The sequence below is a fragment of the Triturus cristatus genome, chromosome 12 (genome assembly GCF_964204655.1).
Source record: "Triturus cristatus chromosome 12, aTriCri1.1, whole genome shotgun sequence".
Classification (NCBI taxonomy): Eukaryota; Metazoa; Chordata; class Amphibia; order Caudata; family Salamandridae; genus Triturus; species Triturus cristatus.
Genome location: NC_140595.1, coordinates 78670241 through 78693729, shown reverse-complemented (window position 1 = coordinate 78693729; position 23489 = coordinate 78670241). Strand labels below are relative to the sequence as shown.

At 48.5% G+C, this 23489-nt stretch overlaps 1 protein-coding gene across 1 annotated transcript; it reads left to right on the top strand.

Annotated features, from left to right (window-relative positions):
• Window positions 1-1191: 1191 nt before the first annotated feature.
• OAZ3 (ornithine decarboxylase antizyme 3) lies at window positions 1192-23305 on the top strand (the record flags this gene model as incomplete). The annotated part of the gene is made up of 4 exons (XM_085637021.1): window positions 1192-1296; window positions 2776-2948; window positions 10906-10991; window positions 22985-23305. Coding segments are annotated over 4 exons (495 nt in total), but the record flags the coding sequence as incomplete, so codon positions are not given.
• Window positions 23306-23489: the final 184 nt, after the last annotated feature.

Here is a 23489-nt window from a genome sequence, read left to right as displayed (position 1 = left end):
TAACCTAGCACCTTGCCTTCAGGATTGAAAGGCCTACCTTAGGGGTGACTTGTAGGTTTTAAGTGCAGTGACCTCAGATATAAGGAAACTTATATCTGTCATAAGTGGTGCTAGCACCAGCTCACACAGGTTGCAATGGCAGGCCTATAGTCACAGTTTGAGTGGTCTCTCATGGGTGGCATAATACATGCTGCAGCCCATGGGAGACCCCTGGTGTACCTATGCCCTGGGTACCTTAGTACCATATGCTAGGGACTTAGAAGGGTACACGAGTAGCTAATTAGTAAGGTACCAAAGTACTTACCATAGTCCAATTTTGGGAGAGAGCACAGTGACTGGGGTCCGGATTAGCAGGTAAGACTGGTCCAAAGCACACTAACACAGGCAAAAAGTGGGGGTAACCATGCCAGAAGGACCCTACCTTCCTACACTTACAACACAGATATAGATGTTCCAAGCCCAGAAAAAATGTGCGAGTACCCATTCAGCTGTTTTTATATTATTATATTGTTTGTGTTTATTAAAGTTAACACCTCCATTAAAAGTATTACAGGTAACATTACATTATGCTTCTATAATGTTGTGTTTTGGTGCTAGTAACGTACATGAAACAATGGAAATTTGGACTTGTGCTTTATTATAACCCTCCTGCCCCCAGGGCATGTTGGTAACAAAACACATGGTGACTTGTTAGGTAACCTACACAGCACTGTTGTGCAGTGTTGCGCTGACAAAACCAAATGTTACATACTAGCGTAAGCCAGGGCCTGTTGATCAGGAATGCTGCCTAATGGCTCTGTATAACTTTTGCTACTCTGTATACTCACTTATGAAAAGCGCTTCAACACCCCCATCTTGGGTAGCCAGCGCTATATAAATGAAAATCCCTCCCTCTTCTATCCCTCCACTATCCTTTTCAATCCAAATAACAGACCAACATGCCCACCACTCAAATTCATTCAATTTTTCCCTGTACTTATTCACCACTAATCCTTTTTGGGTTCAGGAGTAGCATGCTATTCACCGAAAAAGCGATCGGACGCCTCGTCAAGGGTAGCAAGCGCTATATAAATGCAATTGCAATACAATACTTACTTGTTGCAGTTATCTATTAATACTCAGTGTGTTTTAATGCTTCTCTTCTGCCTTGCAGCACGTTACCGTCCCATTGTGGGCGTGAACAGGTGACGCCCGGGCCTCGGCACTGCCCCTGGCGTTCCTGAGGCTCGACAACGGCGCCAAAGCGGCGAGGGGAGTGAACATGAACAGCAGAAGGACTTAAAAGAATTGCATTCGGTGAGTGATTAGGGTCTGTGCTCCTGCATGCCAGATCCACCGCAGAGCAGATCACCTGATTAATGCGCCAATAGTGGGTGAACAGATTTAATTGAACCCGATATTCCTCTGAGTCAGGGCCTGATATAGATGTTGGTGCATGGGTGTTTACATCATCAGGGCGATGGAGTAAAGTACTCTGTCACCCTGACAGAGTCCCCGTTTGACAGATTGAGATGTCCTCCAGCACTGCTAACAACTCTTGCATTGGCAGGAACCGCCAGCACGGAGATTCCTGTTGAAGCATTGTAAGTACGCTTTTTTTTATTTTTGTAATGAAAAACACCAAGTGGGACCTTGTTTTCTAAAATTTAAAAAATCAATGCCTTCCTCACCATTTGTCCCAAGGCAATGGGAGCATTTTGCAATTTTCACTTCCCACTGAAAACGGGCCATGTGTTTGCCACTCTAAATCTGGTGGGCAGACACGTGCCCGAACCTCTGACGGCCCCTAGTCCATAGGGCTGTCGGACGTTAATGTCTGCAGTGGAGACCGAGTAATCTCCCCATGTCAACTTATTGAAGATCCCCCTTTTTGTAAATGAGGCAGGCGGACCTTCAGTTTGACGGAGGGTACCCCGCCGCCATTACGACAGAGTAGCCTCTAAGCAAAATTCAGACCCTTAATTTTTTAAATTTTCATACAAAGAAGCAAACCTTGCCCACCATTCCGAGTAACCCTGGGCGTAGTTCGTGAAGTAGCGCTACGCGTAGCTACGCAAAGTGCACTTCGCACTACGCGAGCTATGCGTAGCACTTCGCAAACTGCGTAGTACCCTGTTCGCACTGTGCAAGATGCCGTTTTCAATGATTGCACAGTGCCAGATGCTTGTCCGCACTGTGCAATCATTGAAAACGACGTCTTGCACAGTGCGAGCTGTAATTTTCTGCCGCTCGAGTAGATTTTTACTCGAGCGGCAGCTTTCTCAACGCGGACTGGTAGTTTCTCATCGCGAGCGGTCGCTGCATATGCGACCACTCGCAATGAGAAATCTGACCTCCCCGCGTGGAGAATCTCGCCGGGAGGTTTATTTTCCACGCTCGCGATCGGCAACTTGATGTTGCTGATCGCGAATGAGGAAATAGTCTCGCCGGGATGTCATTTGACTTGCTCGCGGTCGCCAACTTGACGTTGAGGACCGCGAGCAAGCAAAAAATGACCGCTGTGCTATGCTACGCGTGTTTGCACTGTGCTAAGTGCAATTCGCGTAGTGCGAAGTAGCGCAAACTATGCGAGCGTAGCGTAGTGCTTTGCCTAGTACTATGTGAAAACAAAGCACTAACTCAGAAAAATATAGGGTGAAATGAAAACACTTTGTGTTCTGCAGGTGCATAAAACTGTTCACAAGTATGCTATCGCTACGTGTTACAAAATTAACACCTGTTTGGTTTGATCAGTGATTAATTTGCCGCCCTCTTCTGTTTTATGTTGCTCTGCAGGCTGGTAATCTGACTGTTCTTGGGGATACCTCCCTATCCAACGATCCTGTGCGGCTGGATTTCCATTTCAAATTCGGTTGCCGGGGATCTGCGTACTGGCACGGGACACTTAGTCGCCAGAAACTCTTCTTAGAAACTCCCAGTAGGGTACTAGAGCAAGGTAACAGAGAAAGGTAAGTTTATGTCCAGAACCTTGCTAGGGCATGAATACCCTTGGGGGTGGGGCGTACTGAGAGATATGGTGCTTTTCGTAGGATCAGAAGTGAAGACACAGGAATGGTCTCTTCTGACTTATTTTCCAAAGCCAACAGTTTTGTTATCAGACCACAGCTCCCAATACAATGGGGAATGAAAAGGGCAGCGGCTTGTCCATGTCTGTGGCCATAATTCCCACCTAGCAAGATCTGTAGACAGGCCTGAAAAAGATCAGCAGTGTTTTCTAGAGCATAGCTCTTACCCCATCTTAGGCGGTACAGGGCATATGTCTGCTGATGCATCACAAAAGGCGTGGCCCAGTGCTTCAGGTGGCTGTATCAGAGATGTAATCCTTGCTTTGCCTCCCTGACCTAACTTTGTGCGCTTTGGAAAATCACTTTATCATCCTCTCCCCCTCTGTATAAGGCACAGGGATTTATAATAAAAAAAAAAATCAGAAAAGTGCCAGAAGATGCACACACCTAGTAACTTAATGAAGATTAGAGCCATAACTTTTGAACTTTACCAGCACTCAAGGTCAAAGCGGTAACTCAGCAAACATATCTGCTGCACCACAGGACAACCAGCCAGCGAAGGAATTTACTTTTAAAGCCCAACACACTTTGCACAACACTGCCCTACATAAGATGTCAGCGTCAGTTGCTAGAGTAAGTAAGTAATTACATTATTTGTTGATTAATAAAAATCGTTACAATCAAAAATAAAACCCACAATAGGTTAGAAACATTATTTTTGCCCATAAAATATGAATACAGCTTTACACTGAAAACTTTAGCAGCAATAATAGAGAGCAGCAATGAATAAAGTGCGTTTGTGCTAGAGGACAATATCCAAACACTATCATTAACATTTTAAAACGATTTGCCTTTAGTTTTAAATTTGATTAACCAAGCCTGTAACAGTTTAAAACCTTTAGTAACTATGATGTGAAGTTATATGCAGAACTTTTGAGAGCAGATTTTAAAAGCAGATTTTTCATTTTCATGTCATTTTTACATTAAAGTCATTAACAACATGTTACTGTATTAAGAATCAGCATCAGTTTTGGTTAATAGTTTTTTTTCGGCAATAAAAATAAACTTTACAAATTGAGAGGTCAAGCGGGGCATAGTCCCAATGAGACAGGTAATAATGGCGTGTCGACATGTTCTCACCCCTAATTCCTTAAAAATAGGTCTTAACAGGGTCTTCCGCTTTTCTAGCAGTTGGGGGCATGTAGTTACAATAAGTATTAAAGTTTCGTCATGTGGCCCTTAAAAGAGCCGTTGTGTTCGTTGAGGATGCGCCTCGAAGCCTTACTTGGCGCTGGTGTACTTGGTTATGGTCTTGGTGCCCTCGGACACGGCGTGCTTGGCCAGCTCTCTGGGCAGCAGCAGGCGCACTGCGGTCTGAATCGCCCAGGAGGTGATGGTGTGCCGCTGGTTGTAGTGAGACAGGCGGGAAGTCTCCCCGGCGATGCGCTCGAAGATGTCGTTCACGAAGGAGTTCATGATGCCCCTTGGCCTTGGAGGAGATGCCGGTGTCCGGGTGCACCTGCTTCATCACTTTGTAAATGTAGATGGCATAGCTTTCCTTCCTGCTCCTCTTGCGCTTCTTCCCGTCCTTCTTGGGCAGCTTGGAGAGCACTTTCTTGGAGCCCTTCTTGGGAGCCGGCGCGGACTTGGCTGGTTCAGGCATGGTCGACACTCTTTCACTGCTTGTTGTGGAGCCGGGAGAAATCGTCAGTTGCTAGAGATTCACAGTAGAATTAGCCTTATGAGAGATCAACTTCAATTAACAACACGCCCTGGCAGAGCAAATATGTGAAGCCCAAGAAGTATATTGCCTTTGCCAATGTTTGTGTTTATACAATTCTAACACAATTTTCCATTATCTTAGAATGGTAAAGAATAAATTAACAATAAAAAAATAAATCAATGAACAGCTGTTGTTTACAGATGCAAATAGCAGCAGGTATGTTGGAATTCATTTTGTTAAAGCAAAAAAAAAAAAAAAAAAAAATGTATTCCAAGTTGGCTGCTTGTACACTGACATGCTTTTTGAAGAATCATTTCATGATGGCCGCCAAGTCATTGCAAGCATACGCAGCAGCCTTCTAGTGTTTGTTCTTTTAGCTTATTAATATACCATACCAAAAGAACAGGCGCCCACCTTTGAACTATAAATTAAAAAATAAAAAAGTATGTATGTGTTGCAGTGCAATAGAGGGGAAGGGAGCAGCTCGGTAAAAGGGTGCAGAAATCAATAAAAACAAGCATTGGCATAGCCAATAGGTCTCGCCTTTGGGACCTTATAAGTGTTTAGCCATGCAACAGTTGCATAACTAAACACTTATAAGGTCCCAAAAGCGAGACCTATTGGCTATGCCAATGCTTGTTTTAACTGCTGCAATCTATTGAAGCCTCACGGAAAACATCAAAGCGGCCGCGAAAGTGAAAGTAATCGCGGTAAGGCGCGACGCGCGCGTGCGCCCATGCACTGTAGGTCTAGGCTGGCCTGGTAGCACTTTTTGGAGCCCTCACAAAATGTCTCGCCAGACCAGCGCATGCGCTGGGTCAGGCGAGACCTAAAAAACTGGTGTAGCGGGGCGAAGATGTAGGGAAAATTAGATGACGATGCAGGAAGCACGGCCCAATTGCGAGCATCCTGGAGCAGTGTGCAGCTGCTGAGTGTAGGAGAGTAGGATCTGCACTTATGTTGCCCCCACTTTTTTTCTGATGTATACACTGGTTTCTGGCTATAGTCTGGCTGGGTCCCTGCTAATCAGGGCCCCAGTCTCACTGATCTCTCTAAACGACTTGGTGTGCATATTAGATGCACTAGTGATTGGATACTGTGGTACCTTATGAGCCCCTAGTATATGGTACCTAGGGCATTGGTACTTCACAGGCCTACCAGGGGCTGCAGCATGTATTAATGCCACCCCTGGGAAGCATTCTCAATCTGACACCACAGGCCTGCTACTGCAGCCTGTGTGAGGTAGTGTTAGCACTCCTCACTGAGGTATAGGTTCCTATATCTCACCATACACACACATATATAAACCTATCAGCCACCCCTATTGCAGGCCCTATCAATCCTGAGGGCAGGGTGCTTCGTTTACTATGTGAGGGGGTGCTTCGGCATGAGCAGGACCCCTCTGCAGCTGGCAGAGTCTATTCTATGCTGCCGTTTGTGGATGCGGTTAAACCATATACTCTTAAGTGCATTATAACCTCGCGGTAAATGCTAACTTTGGAATGACTGCATCAAAACATGTTGTGTTTGGTGTCAAACAACTTGGAATCATACCCCCACACCAGTAACTGGTGTGGGAGTATGATCCCACCCTTCTAGAGGGGATGACATGTACCCACTGTACTAAACGGTAGAAATCTCCAAGAGCCCTGCAATCACAAAATGGATGCCACCAGCACAGACACTGGGCTGCCCTCCTGCTGCTGACCGAAACTCGCAGTGGAGGAAGCCCAACAAAAGGCATCCTGTCACAGGGAGGTGTCACCACCTCCCAGACAGGATTTAGTGTATTGGAGCTGGGTGGGTGCACTCTTAGAGTGCTTTGAAGTCCTGCACTGGGGGAGCAGTAGGCTTCTCTGTGCATATGCCAGCTCAAACCGGTTCAGGGGCTACCTGCCCCTGCTCTGGCGCGAAACTGGACAAAGGGAAGTGGGTGTAACCACCCACTACCCTGACCCTCCTAGAGGAGTGGTCATAGAGCTAGTCCCTCCCCTATAAGATAGCAAGCATTGCCAATGCAATTCAGATTACCCTGGACGACGCTCTACAAAGAAGAATCCTGGCCCTTCGACGTTCCACTATCTTTGGAAGACAGAAGAATCTCCCTTGGAGTCAAGGAGTGACTCCCCTGCTTGGCAGACACCAAAAACCTCAAACAACGGTTGCAAACTTCACCGCTCCCGCCAGAGTCCGAAGTCCCTGCTGCCCCAGAAGCGGATTTCCTGACCTCTCGACGGCCATTTTGAGTCCCCAGCGAAGCTGTGGCATCTGGACCCCACGAGTGACGAGGAACTGCAATACCTGGGAACCGTGCACTGATTTCGAGTGCAAACCCTAAACAACGTTCCACGAACTTGTGCTTTGGACCATTTGTGGCCCAAGTCCCGAGCAGGTCTCGTTCCAAAAATCAGCGGCCTACCCTGCCCCGAGTGACCGTGGGCTCCTGTGAAACTTTTCCCGTGAAGGCGTCTTCGCGGTTACTTGCCCGTTGGCTAGTGACTCCCCAGAAGACTTTCTAACCGACTTCAAGGGCTCTCCTGGTTGCTCCGGGCCTGCCCTCACTTACCCTCGCTGGGTAAGTCCATCAGACCTTGCTGGTCTGCATCACCGACTATCTTCAGTCTACACAAGACTTGCAGTTGCCAAGGCTTGATGGCTCCAATCCGGTTGCCGACACCGTCATCCGCTGCAGATGTCGTGGGACACTCCGAATCCAGCTGCGGGTCATCGTCGATCCCCCCTGGACCTCGTGAGCGAAGAGACAAAACACCATCGACGACCTGAAGCGACGCGGCATCAGTGGTCATCCATCTTGCTGGCCACCGGTCACTGGCAGGTGACTTTGAACACTGTCCCTTCAATTTTCAGGTCCTCTTCATCTTCAATCCACCTTCGGATTCCAGCGGACACCTCTTCAGTCGTCTCAAGCAGCAAGTCTTCATTGGTCTCCATTGAAAACAGCATCGCGACCCGACACCAAAAGACACCTATGCACCCGGCTTCCCTGGGTGAGGTAACTTGTGCACTCCAGTGCCCAAGTGTGTGTTGGCCCTCGAAATACTTACCTTGTAAGTGGCTTGCTTGTTGACTTCTTCGAAGTGCCCTAAAACTTTAAAATACAAACCGCGACTTGCTCCATTGTAACCTATAGGAAACCCGCGGCTGTGTTTAGACACTGCACGCGTCTCCCGTGGGCTTGTTACTTACCTGCTAACACTGCAGTAGTAAAGCCCCAGCGATTCCCAAGGCCCTAGGCTTTGTCATTTTGCAAGTCGACTTTGTTAAACCATTTTCTTAGTATATGGTCTGGTACGCCCCTAGGGCTCCAGCCATATTTGTGCTTAATTTATTGAGAACTGTTGACATTTGAATGTGTATCTGGGTTCTAATCTCATAAAGCGATTAGTAGAGTGTGTCTAGAAATAAATACATATATATTTGATAGATATACCTGTGTGGTGTCCTTTTCATTTGGTAATTCAAGAGATTATAAGGTAAAACAAGCTGCTTTACATTCCTCAGAGACTTAGCCTGAAGGCTGCTCTCCACAGCTACCACTAGGATAGCTTTCTTTAAAAGGTTGTCTTAAACCGATCTACCATAAGAGTCGAATTGGATTGGTGCAAGGTGGCCACTATAACTAGTGACCAGCATATGCCAAGCCAACTTCTCACACTGAGCAATCAAAAACATAATTGCAATAAAAAGTAGAAATTAGTAAAAAAAAATTAAAAAAAAGAGTGACGGGAGGCAAAACCAAAAATGAGTGAAACGGTAGAAGTGTGCAGCTTTTTTTTAAATGTAAATAAAAAATAAAGGGGAGCATGGCAGTGGGGAAGAAAGCGATGCACTCCGGTGAAGGGCTACCCAGCAGAATAAAAAAAACAGCATTTTCTTGTCACCATTGGGAGTTACCATTCAACCAATCAGAAACATGGTAAAGCTGAAATGCTCACGGGGTGGGATAAACAAGAAAAGGGAGAACACCATTGCATAAGGAGCAGATAAACAAGAGAGTCCCCCAATCATAAGCATGGGGCTGCCCCACAACCCACTCTATGTACACTGTATTATAGAAAACAAACATTCAAAGTTGTATGTCAAGACTTAAATGGCAAACAGTTTTATCTTTATAGTTTGACATTAGAAACCAGTGTATGCATCTGCTAACAAATACATGAAGAGTACAGGCTCTTAGTATTTGCAAACTTTTATTTTTGGGGCCCATGCGCAGTAAAGAGCAACCCCATCATAGCTTTTCCTAGAAAAGAGTACAGTGCCTGGGAAGCAAACGTTCACGGGTTTTGGAGTTAAGTTGAGAATAGGGCCAGGGAGGTCCCAAGTTTGAGAGCCTCTATCTGGAGGGCAGGTGTGATAACCCTGCCTTCCTCTGATATTGTCTGGGACATCCATGGAGTGACTCTGCAGCCAGCAGGTGGGGCTGTAGCTGGAGAAAAGACCCAGAGCCGAGGCCTTCCTCCCAAACAGCAAAGAGGCCGCACCCAGGTGCTGGTCATTCTTGCCAATCATCCGCAGCACAGGACGTCGGGTGGGGGCGCAGTCGCGGTCTTTGGGGGCCATGGCTGTGGTCGCACTTTCTCCCTCTCCTGGGGTTAAATAGTATTTTGGAGGCTGGGAGGCCGACTCCAGCCAATAGGTCGGCTCCTGCGTCGGCCCTAGGCTCTTCTGGGAGCTATCATCCTCTCAGGTAGAGTTGCGTGGCCCCTCTGGACCAGCTCCTCTTGCACGGGGTATCTCCCGCTCTCCTCTCCCAGCTGGTCAGGTGGCCACTAACCCCGAGGCAGACCTGTGGCTTCTCTTGCAGCTTCAGGTAGACTTTCCAGGTGACGTCCCGTCGACTCTGGTAGGCTGGATGTCAGTAACCCCTTCATCTCAGGAGCCCCTCATATATTCTACAGCTTTGAGCGGATTTCTAGATTGGAGAAAGATGGAGGGGTAATGGTTAAATAATCTGTTCTCCCTACTAAAATGCGCCATGGCCCAGGCGATAAGGATAGCGACTGGGTTTGGAACCGTGGTCAATGGCTGCTCTGGTTCGTTCATCGAGATTCTAGGTTAAATTAACGCAATCTGAACACCCAAAAGTAGCTTCTTTATGTACAGATGGGATAATGAAAAAAAGTGAATTAGGTTGGGCTAGAAAGGTTAAAAAGCTTTTGGTTGATATGGCGGCGATATTACAAATAAACAATTATAGCATGGCTTACTGTACCACCCTATCAAAGAATGAATTAAAAATGATGTGGGAGAGGGTTGGGAGGGAAAAAGATTTGGAATACTTAAGGAAAAAAGGTATCTGTGGTTGATATCTAAGAAGTCTGGGAAACTAATATTACTCTCTCTTATTTGCATAAGATGCCCAATCAGGCAATGCGTAATGTAATCCTGGGTCCAGAATTGGTTTGCACCCGCTGCAGTCTCACCCGGCTGGGATAGCATTTTTTAAAAATGCTGAAGGTTTATGCAGTTGTGGACTAAATATGAAATAAAATAAATATGAAATACCAGCATTTGTAAAGCGCACAGCTACCTCCAGAGAGGTGTCTTGGTGGCCATCGGGAAGATTAAGCGAGCTATTACCCAGAGTCACATGGTGTTGGGCTACCCTGCCGCCGGCGATCAAACCGTGAACCCCATGGTCCGGAGTCAGGCACCCTGGCCGCTGCGCCACACCTCTTCCTAAACATATTGTATTAGATTGCTTCCATTTTTTTTAAAGTACGCTGGAAAATTTTAAAGTGTTTTAAAATTTTCCAGCGTACTTTAAAAAAAAAAACTCTTTTGATTCCGATCTCACAACAGAAGAATGAGATCGGAAGCAAAAGAATTTCTGCTTCAAATACAATATATGGATGTAGTCTGAGCGTTGGATAGATTTTTAATGGTTTTAAAAGGCGCCTGCAATAAGTAATTTATAGCTGTATGTAGATGTTGATAATGTATTAATATTTTAATCTTGGAGAGTGTTGTAATAGTATGTTTGTGTATTTGATATTAAGGTTTAAGGAACATTGGGCCAGATGCATCAAAGGGTTTTGCCCATTCTGTGTCTATGGGAAAATGTGTTCATGCATATGGCCCATTATCTAAAATAAACGTATTTATGAACCCCGACTGTCTCCTTCTAAACAAATATTTTTGTATATTTCACTGAAGCCTGACTGCAGCTTTGGATTTTGTGGAAGTGAAGACAGATGTCGATTTCGTCTTTGTGAACTTCGGCAAAAGCAGACACGATCGCTGTAAGTACAATGGTTGTCCCAGTGCTTAATTTGAGCCGGTGCTTTCCGGTGCTGAGCACCGGCACTTAATTGGTTTCCGGTGCTCGGCACCGGCACCTAATTATCAACACATCACTTAGGGCAGTCTGCCACAAGGTGGTGCTGCTCATGTAATTTAGAGATGAGCAGTATAACAGTTGTTTAGGGAAACCATATACATAAACATGCTAATACCTGCCTCCCCAGCCATTCCTTTAGCTTTGGGGACCTGGAATAATCTGAACTGTCGCATTTACATGCGAGAGATGGTTAGTAGCTGTTTTGACAGCGATGACAGTGGCATTGGGTGTTACAAGCTGCAGTGGCCTCCTGATCGGAGCCCTGGCACTTCATATTTTACAAATTAGGCACTGGGTTGTCCCAGCTCTTCTTCCAGGGATGAATAGGCGGTAGGTAGATAGGGTTTAAGAGAGAACATCAGGCGTTCCATTTTCATAAGTTCAGGGGTCAGTGCATTCAAGGGGCTACACAGGTTAGCAAATCAGGAGCGAGCCAGATGAAAGGGACGAAAGATACTAGCAGGGCCGACTTTATTGCTGGTGGCACCCGGTCCGACAATCGTTTTTTGGCACCCCCTCCCAATGACCTACACGGATTCGCTAACAACCCTCCTCCAACAGTGTCACTTCCCTTTTCATAGCTCCTCTCTCACATGTATTTAATTTGTTTTGAAATGCAGGTTGGGAGTTGGCTTTACTAATAAGAATGTATATTTACCCAAAATATATCTAACTTACCCTTTTTAGCAACATTAGGAATACATAATGAAAGAATCTGGGAAAAAACCTGAACGTCCTAATTTATATTATGCAGTTTCATGCAGCTCTTTGATGCCAGTTCATAAATCACTATTCTAAATTAGGATTGTAACTTATGAACTGCTGAGACAAAAGGTCCTCTGTGACAAAAGCAGCAATCCACTTAGCTAGCCACATAACATTCAGTTTTGTGATCTGCATGGTATGCGTACTTTGCAGCAGGCATATTAACCCTCTGCGCTACTTTGTGATGTGTCAAAACTGCCAGTAGACAAAACTCCATCTCTCTCAAGCAGGAACATTAATCACCAGACTTAAGTTGATATTTTTATTGCTGCCAGAAAACAGCAGGACACACAAGGAACTCTGCAGCAGGTGCCTTTAAAACCATAAGTTATTGCTAAACACTGCCCCCCCCCACCCCCCCAGGTAAGCGACAGGTGTGGCTGCACCGGTTGCACCGCTTTAGAGCCGGCCTTGAATGCAAGAGACACCTCTTCTTCAAATAGTTAAGAAAATGCGTCGCTTCGGCTATGAATTCTGTGTTGTGCTTTTACAGAAAAATCATGAACAAAAGAATAAAAAGGAATAAAAGAGAAATACATTTCTCTCAACCTGATGCCTTATTTGACTCATTTGGAAGACGCTGTGCTAAAGTTTAATTATTGACGTGTGTGTTACTGTGTACTTTCAAAATTGTGTACAACAATAGATGTGTGCTGAGCCAGCCTGTTCTCAGTTAAGAAAACACATTCAGTCTCCAGGGTTGGATTGGGATTAAAAATCGGCCCGGGCACGCAAAAAACATAGTGGCCCACATATTCATATTGTCTTTCCGCAAAACACTGCTTCGGCAAAATTTTATTAAAAAAAAAAAAGGGGCGGGGGTGTAACAAAAAATGCACAGTTTACACTGGTGAAACACACCTGAAAACAAGTGATGCCAATTCTGCTCAGGCCCCCCTGCCCCTGCTTATTCTGCATACATTAATGGACCTGCCCAGCGAGAGAAAGGGAGTGACACCTATGCCAGTTGATAAAAGGGATGTAATGGACGCCCATCTGCCTCCAGAAAGGTCACTCAGGGCCCCACTGGGCCACTGGCGGTATCCGAAAAAACCAGAAACCTCCCAAATAGGCCCCCAGACTGCTAAAAAAAAAAAAAAAAAAAAAAAAGCAGCCCACAGCTAGAACTGGACACCGGCCCCTCGGGCATTGCCCAAGTGCCCACGTTACCAATCCGACCCTGCCAGTCTCCCTCCGATGCTTCGCTCGGGTGCAGCAATGAATGTCTCAGCATTGACTGCCGCTTTCAGATGAAGCACTGTACGCCCACTGCATGCAGGTGATTTTGGCTTTCAGGGGGGTTTGGGGAGGCAGGTAAAACTATGCATTGGTCAGGCTCCAGACTGCACCTTTAGGAGATGGCCTAAGGCACACTTGATTTTCTCGATTGCAGGCTTCTCTTAAGATTTACTGCTGAACAAGCAATGTAGACCACACTATACACTGCCATGTCATGAAAATGGTTTATGTGCATCACAAACACCTACATAACCACACTCTGGCTTCTTGGTGCAGGTTAGAGTGTGGAATGGAAGTGTTGAACAAGTTACTTACCTTCGGTAACGATGTATCTGTAAGAAACATTAGTTAGTTAGATTCCTCACCTTAGAATATCCCCAGGCGTCAGACTGGATCCGGAAGATTTTTCGTCAGCAATACCCCTTGCGCGTCGCTAGGCGTCGTCTGCGGCTCCGCGTCAGTCGTCGGCGTCGTCGTCGTGCGCCGGAATGACGTCGGAGTACTTAGACGCCGCCCTCGCGCGCTGACGTCAGTTCTTGTACATAGCTTTCCGCGCCAGGAACGCAAAGCCATGCAAAGACCGACACTGGTGCCAAAAATAAAATCTAGGGGCCTGAAAAGGATAACCTTAACCCTAGATGTCAGTTCGCAGAACGGGGAGGATGGGTGGGTCGGTGAGGAATCTAACTAACTAATGTTTCTTACAGATACATCGTTACCGAAGGTAAGTAACTTGTTCATCTGAAAGAAACACGTTAGTTAGATTCCTCACCTTAGAATAGATACCCAAGCAATACCATCCCCGGTGGTGGGTCTGCGAACCAAGATCACACCAGAAAGTCCTGGAGGACAGAACGGCCAAAGAAGCCATCTCTCCGGACTTGGCTGTCAAGGCAATAATGCCTGGCAAACGTGTGTAGCGAAGCCCACGTCGCCGCCTGACAGATGTCCTGCAAAGGGACACCCCGTCCCAAAGCAGTAGTAGCCGCTGTGGCCCGAGTGGAATGGGCGCGCAGCCCAACAGGAGGGTCCTTTTTTGCCAAGGAATAACAAATTTTGATGCACAAAACGACCCACCGAGAGATGGTCCGTTTGTGCACCGCTTTCCCCTTCTTAGCACCCACGTATCCAACGAAAAGTTGGTCGTCCACCCGGAACTGCTTCTGCTTCGTGCGGTCCAAATAAAAGGAGAGCGCACGCTTTGGGTCCAGACGGTGGAGCCTCTCTTCCTCTTTGGAAGGATGCGGAAAGAAGGTGGGCAAGGTGACAGACTGCCCAAGATGAAATGGAGTCACCACTTTCGGAAGAAAGGAGGGACGAGGCCGAAGGACAACCTTGTCCGGATGAACAGAGAGAAAAGGAGGCTTGGAAGATAAAGCCTGGAGCTCACTCACCCGTCTAGCCGAGGTGATGGCTACCAGAAAAGCAGTCTTAAGCGTCAGCAGACGAAGAGGACAATTATGAAGAGGCTCAAAGGGAGCGCACATCAGAAATGTGAGAACAAGATTCAAGTCCCACTGAGGCATTACAAAAGGGACAGGAGGGAACGTGTGAGTAATGCCCTTTAGAAAGCGTGTAACTACAGGGGACTTGAAAAGAGAAGGCTGATCAGGAAGCCGCAAGAAGGCAGAGATGGCAGCAAGATAACCTTTCAGGGTGCCCAGGGCAGAGCCCTGCCGGGCCAGAGAAAGAAGAAAGAGGAGAACCTCAGAAAGAGGGGCGGAAAGGGGATCCACAGCCTTTGCTGTGCACCATGCCACAAATTTGTTCCACCGGCAGGCGTATACCGTCTTTGTGGAGGGACGCCTGGCTGCCAGAATGATATTACAGACTTCAGGAGGCAAGTCAAATGGCATCAACTGCTGCCGCTCAATCTCCACGCATGGAGGTGGAGGCTGGACAGGTTCGGGTGGAGGACCGTCCCCTGCTGCTGCGACAGAAGATCCTCCCGAAGGGGCAGACGTATCGGAGGATCGGTCAACATACTGAGTAGCTCGGGATACCAGTACCTTCGTGCCCAATCCGGAGCCACCAAGATGACTTGGGCCCGGTCGTGCCTGATCTTCTTCAGCACTCTGGGCAGAAGTGGTATAGGCGGAAAGGCGTACAACAGACCGCAACTCCACTCGTGACGAAAAGCGTCGCCGAGCGAGTGCCGCCTTGGAAATTCCAACGCGCAGAACTGCTGACATTGCGCGTTCTCTTCGGTGGCGAATAGATCTAACCAAGGCTCTCCCCACTGCTGAAAGAGACCTTGCGCCACTTCGGAGTTCAGACGCCATTCGTGATCCATCATGCACCGGCGGCTGAGTTCGTCTGCTCTGGCGTTCAGAGAGCCCGCCAGATGTTGAACCACTAGGGTGACGCCCTGGTGTTCCAGCCACGTCCAGAGGCGCAGAGCCTCCTGACAAAGGGTCCACGACCCCACCCCGCCCTGTTTGTTGCAATACCACATGGCGGTGGTGTTGTCCGTGAACACCTGCACGACACTGCCCCTGACAGAGGGAAGGAAGGCTTTCAGTGCAAGCCGGATCGCTCTCAACTCCAACAGGTTGATATGGAGACGAGACTCCGCCGGAGACCAGAGGCCTCTGATCTCCGCCTCTCCCATATGGCCACCCCATCCCAAGAGGGACGCATCCGTCACTACGACATGCTCCGGTTGGGGAAGGGAGAGGCTTCTGCCCATGACCCAATTGCGGTCCGTGAGCCACCACTGCAACTGCTGTGCAGTGCCCTCCGAGATCAAGACATGGTCGGACAGGTTGCCGTGATGCTGGGCCCACTGAAACTTCAGGTCCCACTGCAGAGCCCGCATGCGCCGCCTGGCGTGATGCACTTGTAGGATGCAGGAGGCCATCAGCCCCAGAAGCCGCAACACTAGCCTGACCGAAACCCAGGATAGAGGCCGAAAGATGGGAATCAGGGCCTGAATATCCCGGACCCGCTGTTCCGGTGGATAGACCCGGAACTGCGCCGAATCGAGAACTGCTCCGATGAAGAGGAGCTTCTGAGAGGGACTCAAGTGTGACTTCGGCACGTTGATGGAAAATCCCAGCAAATGCAGGAGATCCGCCGTAGTCTGGAGGTGGGAGACGACTGTCTGGGGCGAGCCCGCCTTCAACAACCAGTCGTCGAGATAGGGGAAGACTGGAACCCCTGATCTGCACAGATGAGCTGCGACCACCGCCATCACTTTCGTGAACACCCGAGGGGCACTGGTGAGGCCGAAGGGGAGCACGGTAAACTGAAAGTGCTCTTGGCCCACCGTGAACCGCAGGTAACGCCGGTGGGCCGGCAGGACGGGGATGTGGAAATATGCGTCCTGCAAGTCCAACGCTACCATCCAGTCTCCAGGGTCGAGGGCAGCCAGAACCTGAGCCAAAGTTAACATCTTGAACCTCTCCTTCCGGAGGAAGGCATTGACGTTCCGGAGGTCCAAGATAGGGCGTAGCCTTTGCCCTTCTTGGGAACCAGAAAGTAGTGGGAATAACAACCACGACCTACTTCTGGGCTCGGAACACGCTCGACGGCCCCCTTGGCCAAGAGGGCCGAAACTTCCTCGTGGAGAAGATTCAAATGATCCCCCGAGATACGGTGGTGCTGCGGTGGCATGGCTGTAGGGGTCGTCTCGAAGGGGAGGGAGTAGCCCCTTCGGACGATTTGCAGCACCCACCTGTCCGATGTGATGGACCGCCAGTGGAGCAGGTGATGGCGAACTCTGCCGCCCACTGGCGTGGAATGGGCCTGAAAGCTCGGACTAGGAAGGCTTTGAGGCGGATGCTGCCGGGGTGGATGTGGGCTGACCTCGTCGTCCTCCAGAACCGCCTCAGCGGAAACCACGTCCGCGAGCAGGTTGGTTCTGCGGCTGGTGGCTAGGCGTACGTGAGGAGGCACCCCTTCCTTGGCCACGAAAGGGGCGAAAAGCGGAAGTTTGCGACCGCGGGGCCGAGAGGCCCAAGGACTTGGCCGTAGCCCGGGAGTCCTTAAAGCGATTCAGCGCACTGTCCGCTTTCTCGCCAAAAAGGCGAGTGCCATCAAAGGGCATGTCCATGAGAGTGCTCTGGACATCGCCCGAAAATGACGTGGACCGCAGCCAGGCGTGACGTCTAAGCGCCACTGTGGTAGAAATTGCCCTACCCAGCGAGTCCGTAGTGTCAAGCCCACATCGGATAGCGTGTCGTGCTGCATCCCTCCCATCGGCCAGAGCCTGGGTAAGTCGTGTCCGGACCTCCTCCGGACACAGGGGCAGCATGTCCTCCACCGCATCCCACAGAGAGTGGGAATAACGGTCCAAGAGACAGGCGGTGTTCAAAGACCGCAGGCCCAAACTAAGGGAAGAGAACAGCTTCTTGCCAAACTGTTCCAGTCTCTTGGAATCTCGGTCTGGCGGAGCGGTCGGGAAGGAGGATTGGGAGGTAGAGGCCTGGATAACCAGGCTCTCGGGGGTAGGGTGTTGGGACAAAAAACTGGGGTCGCCCGGAGCAGGGCGGTGGCGCCTGGCAACGTTCCTGTCCACAGGAGGAACTGTGGAGGACTTGGACCAGGTGCCCTGCAGAACGTCAATGAGGGCCTCATTGAATTGCAGCAGAGGCTCAGTGGAGCTTGCTGCAGACTTAAGCACCTCAGTGAGGACGTTAGTCCTCACAGCCACGGCAGGTAGCTCGAGCCCAAGGGCTGCGGCCGCCTTGCGCAGCACCACAGAGAAAGCAGCGCCCTCCTCCGAAGCCACAGTCGGAGGAGAGACGAATCCAGTGTCCGGAGAGGTATCCAGGCCACTGGCCTCCCCCAGTTCATCTGCCCAGTCCTGTGACATTTGAGCCTGAGCGGCCATAGGATCCTCGGATCCCTCCCAGTTGTCCCCATCATCCGATTCCTGGTATACAGGAGGAAGGAACGGAGCCGGGCGGTAGACATAATGTGTCTCTAGCGGCGCCGAGCGCGGCGTCCATCGACGCCGTAGCGGCGCCGGGCCCGGAGCGGGACTGAACTGGGGCTCGACGTCGAGCGGAGTCGGCGTCGGGGGTGGTACCGGTGTCGACGCCGGCGGAGGAGGCGTGACGAGGTCAACCGGCGTCGGCGGAGACTCGGGAACGGGTCCCTCGGGTGCTTGCGGCGTCGAGGCCGGAGCAGTCGACGGCGCCGGGGCCGCCGGCAGGCAAGGCAGCCCTGTCGGGTCCGCGGGGCCCGAAGGCGCGCCAGCGGGCATCGACGGCGGAGCCAGGCTCCTCATGGCCGAGAGGAAGGCACTGACCTCCGCCGGCGTCGCGTCAGTCCCAGGGACCGGCGGGTATGGGGACTTGCGCGGCGCCTGCGGCTCCGCCGGAGCCACGGGGGTGGAACCACCCTGACCCTCGGCCGAGTCGCGCGAGGGGAGTCCGAAGAGCGGTGTCGCCTCTTGGACTTCTTGGAATGCTTCGACTTACCCGACGACTTGGATCCCGACGACCGATGGTGACGTCGGCTGCGGCTCCGCAACCGATCCTTGGACCTCCTCCTGGACCGGGATCGAGAGGCTCGCGGGGCCGAGTGGCGAATCTCGAGAAGCTTACGGGACCGCTCCCGTCTAGCCTTCGAGGTCAGGGCCTTGCAGTCCGAACACGACTCCGCGTCGTGGTCGAGGCCCAAGCAGTAAAGGCACCGGCGGTGATGGTCCGTAACCGACATCAGGCGGTTACAGTCAGCACAGGCTTTAAAACCAGGCATCCTACCGGCACCGGAGTCGAGACAGGATCAAAAAGGATCGAAAAAGTTAGTCAAAAAGTGACTAAAGGGGTAGCTCTCCCGGATCTGCGCTTACTGGCGCGGAAAAAAGAAGAACTGACGTCAGCGCGCGAGGGCGGCGTCTAAGTACTCCGACGACGTCATTCCGGCGCACGACGCCGACGACGGACGCGGAGCCGCAGACGACGCCTAGCGACGCGCAAGGGGTATTGCTGACGAAAAATCTTCCGGATCCAGTCTGACGCCTGGGGATATTCTAAGGTGAGGAATCTAACTAACGTGTTTCTTTCAGATACCTCGGGTTAGAAGAGGTTTGTTCATCCTCCTTTGGTATGTTCAGTTTACTGAAGGTGGCAAAACAGTTTGTAATCCCAGCTACAGACAGCGAAATGAATAGTCCTCAACTCTTTCTCTACAGACATATGGTATTAATCATTTCTTCTTCTGATGCTAAAGCTTGTTCTGCGTAATGGCGTCTGGTCTGTCTTTTTCAGTGCAGGCTGCACCCGCCCTGCACTTTGGAGAGGGCCTGAAATCCCACTGCGGACAGGTACACTTGAGTGACTGCTCCTACCTGCAGGAGGATGTTTGGTTGGTGAATGTTTCCCCCTTTTCTTTTTTTAAGAAGGCCTCATTCCATGAAAATGATGAAACAAGGCAATGCCCCTTTTAGGTTGAAGTCTTTTTTATCGATTTAACAACAAACAAGATGCGGTGAGAAATAAAACCCAGATCATGGGCTGGCAACCATCTGAGTGCTTCGTAGAGCATCAAATTAAAACTAAAATAAACCTTCCCGCAACCCTCCCACCACCCGCCCTTCCCATCCCCCTCCCGTCTCCTCCCCCGTTCAAGCTGCTCATACATGAAAGTGGAAATTAGGCTCAGCACATTGTTGCGCAATGTGGTGATGTATGGGTTGCATCTTGGTTTAGCGAGGGGAGGGGATCTTGTAACAATATAAAAACTAAGATTTAAAAAACAATCAAAAAATATAATTCACCAGGTATACATAACTGACCCAAGTATAACTTGCACCCCCACGATGTACTGCTTATGACTTCACTTATGACATCATCCAATGATTGTGAGTTTGCTGGAGGCTTTTCGTACTGGGAGGTGGCTTGGATAAGCTCATCAGTGACATGATCAATTATGTCATTTGGGATGTCATCAGTAATGTGATTTACCATGTCATGAGTGATGTAACATGTGAACACCTCTCCTTTCCTACACTCATTCCGGAGTTCCCACGTGTCCTGATATGATGCCTACCACCTCCTGCTGTAAATCATGAAGCATTAACTAGGATGCCAAACCACTAATCGTTTGCCTTATACCTGTATGCCTCGAGGTAGGCTGAGTAATGGCTCTAATATTGTGTTGGGGTACCTTCTGAAGAATGCCTGTTATGGGATGAGCAAAATGATAATATATCAAAGAGCTTTAATCTGTTCCTAGTAATGATCAAGTTAACAACCTCACCCCCAAAGCGCAGTAGAGAATTGGAGAACACCACTTTATTTACACGTTTCTTGTTGCTTACTATAGAAAGCTTTAAGGGACATTTGAAGAGGAAGTGCAATATTAAGTAATCCAGACTCATGGCTATGTTAATAGTTTTCTTTAGGTGACAATATGGCTCAATTTCCTTTCGAATGGTACTGTGCCTTAATGAAAAAAGGTAAACTGTATCCAAGACCATTAAACACCACAACAGAAGGCGAAGGTTAGAAGTTTAGTAATTTCACTATCGCCCCAAAATGACACCTACGTTTTACTAGGGGCCAAGTTTACATCGGATGAAAAATACCTTTTCACATTACGAATGGAGAGTTCATATTTTGCCTCCTCGAAGCTGCAGTCATGGATCAGCCGTCTGATTTCAATTGTTCTGGTTAGTTGATTCTCTTCAGGAAGGTGTGTATTAAACTAATCATCAATGCGATTGTATTTGCTTGACATAACAAGATTCAATGGTGCCAGTTTCAGTGGACTATTCACAATCCAATAGGTGAATGCGCTTAAAATGTAGGGGATTAGTTATGTCATGTTTGGAGAAGGCAATGTATAGTGCAAGCTCTAAAAGGGGCCAGATATTTCCTCTAGAAGAGTTGAACTATCACTCACCCTATTGTGGGCCACACTTCTAAGTAACAATAGGGCAGGAAAGGGTAGTGGAGTTTCCTCTGTCTCCTATCATCTACAACTTATAATATGGTCCACTATGAAGAACCTCAGCAATGCTGGGGAGAAGCCCTGCAATTTACATTGCAGAGAAGCACTCTCAAGCATCTCCCTTATGCACAACTCTGGTTCAGGAGACCAACATACATTCATGGCTTGCCACAATCAAATGCTGCACACTCGCTCCATATAAATTGTAATGCACATGTATACACCACACAGGAGTTGCATCTATGTCCCGCATAGATGGAGTGATGAACGTGTTTGTAAGGCACTAGCAGAGCCATTTAAAATAAGGAGAGGCCAGTAGACGACTCTTCTGGCACACAAAAGATAAAAAGGTCTACATAAATGTTACATTTTAAAATATATTGTAAGGATCACATGCTGCATGTATAGACAAACACGCAGACCCATAGCGTGGTGATGGTCTAAGCATCTCCATTTGCATCAGGTCCAGAATACCTCCCTCTTATCTGACACATACATTCCAATCACCTGTATCATATGGGTTATCTGAAGTCAAACCACCTACTTGCACACTTTCAATTTCTTTCTTTATGTGATGACCTTCTAAACAGACAGGCCCCAGGGGGCTACCCCTAGCATCGTAAATATATGCGGCACTGCAAAAGCACCAGTTATCTTAAGAGCAGCACCTTTGGCAAGGTCTCTGACACAGTCACCAAAACCTGATGATTTGAGAGGAAGATGGCAATCGAGAACCAGTAAATGTGACTGTCTCATTGAACTAACCGACTTTATACCTGCAGTCACTGCAGATTCACTGTGTACCTGACCAGGCGAGCTAGAAGAAGTTATTAATCTGCAGCCTGATGCAAAGAATACATGCCTTAAACCTCATCACCTGATTCATAAGACCAAAATGTTCTGCCCTCCCCTTCATCAGAGTTCTCATCAGTGGTGCATCAACAGATTATAGAGTCACACTGAACCTTGAAAGGAAACCCCCACGTATTTTGTTCCATCCTTTATAGTGACTGTGTGTGGGCAGTGAGGACCCACTGTGAGATAGCACGCGTTTCCTATTTCTTTCTCGACACTGATCCATCTGTCAGACATCCAAGGGACTGCCAGCCCTGAAGATGGAGAAACCAGGTTATTATGGTTAGTTAATTCACAATTACAGCACATTGATTTAGCCCCAGAATTACTTTTTAAATGGCAAGAGGTTTCCACAGTCACGGTAGGATTGGTGAGATGTGGCGTCAGAAGGTTCTCACTTTAGGAGGCCTGCCTCACGCCCAAACAGCAGTCCTTGCTGTACATCACATTTCTTGCTTTGAAGACAGTGTTTAAACCCCAGTGGCCTTTTGCCAATTTTCAAGAGAAGCACGAACAAAGAGGTCAATATAATTTTAAACACACATGCTCGGTAGAACCATTTTATAGCTCTGTAACACGTTTCAGAGTTCAGACACCTCGAAAAAGGCAACATTGAATAAACGAGCACTGCAGCACCACTGATGCACTGGCCATGCATTGTGACAGAGTATTTAGTGGCCCTGGCTTGTGACTGGGCTACTTCAAAGATAAACACTTCACAGGGAGCTCAGTTGAGTGATGTGTGACACATACTTTCTTTGACCTGCATTAGGATGATTGCAATCCACAAACTACAGTACAAACAGAACACCATTTCGCGTCTTTAACTGGACATCTTTCTAAAGACAATGAGCCTGAAGGGCCTTCTTTGGATCTAAAGCACTCCCTCATTCCTAGTCTGAGTTGAAGACAGGGCTGTGGGTTATAAAATCTGGTCCCTATGGTAAGTAAACTGCTTTCTTCTACAATTTCTGGGTTGACTAGGGATCCTGTGCTTTTCTAAAGTCAAACGGACCAGGTTGCAATGTTCAATACAAACTTCTACATAGACTTGCAGAAGCTAGCCAGTATATAAAGGTATGCTCAGGATCCAGCCTTTGCCAGTACTAATCCACTCCATTCTTGCATTCACAGGTGAGCTGCTTCGGGCTTTCAGCTACATGGGCTTCGAAGTTGTGCGACCCGGCCACCCGTCTGTGCCAGCTTGGGACGATGTCATCTTCATGGTCTATTCACTTGAAAGAGAGCTGCCCTCCAGCACTTAATACAGTTTTCTCTCTGCACAAGGGGGCGTGACCCCCCATGCATCGGTAACAGGAAGAAAGGCCAGGCAAGGAGGAGAGTTAGATGCAAGAAAGTACATTAAGATGCTAATTGTCATGCAGCCCAGTCATACCACCTTAGGTGGTCAGTTCCATGAGCAACTATAAATAAACCTATGCCACATCAAACAAAGTTGTGGACAGCATAATTGGTAACAACGCCATTACAAATGAATCAATATCCAATCCTATACATCCAAATAATAAATCCCACTGGTGATGCTGTGGCTTCCATCCTTAAATGTACTTTGTCAAAACCTGGAAACTAATGCCAGGGAAGTATAGTAAACGTAAAGACTAAGAGAGCACCCATCTGC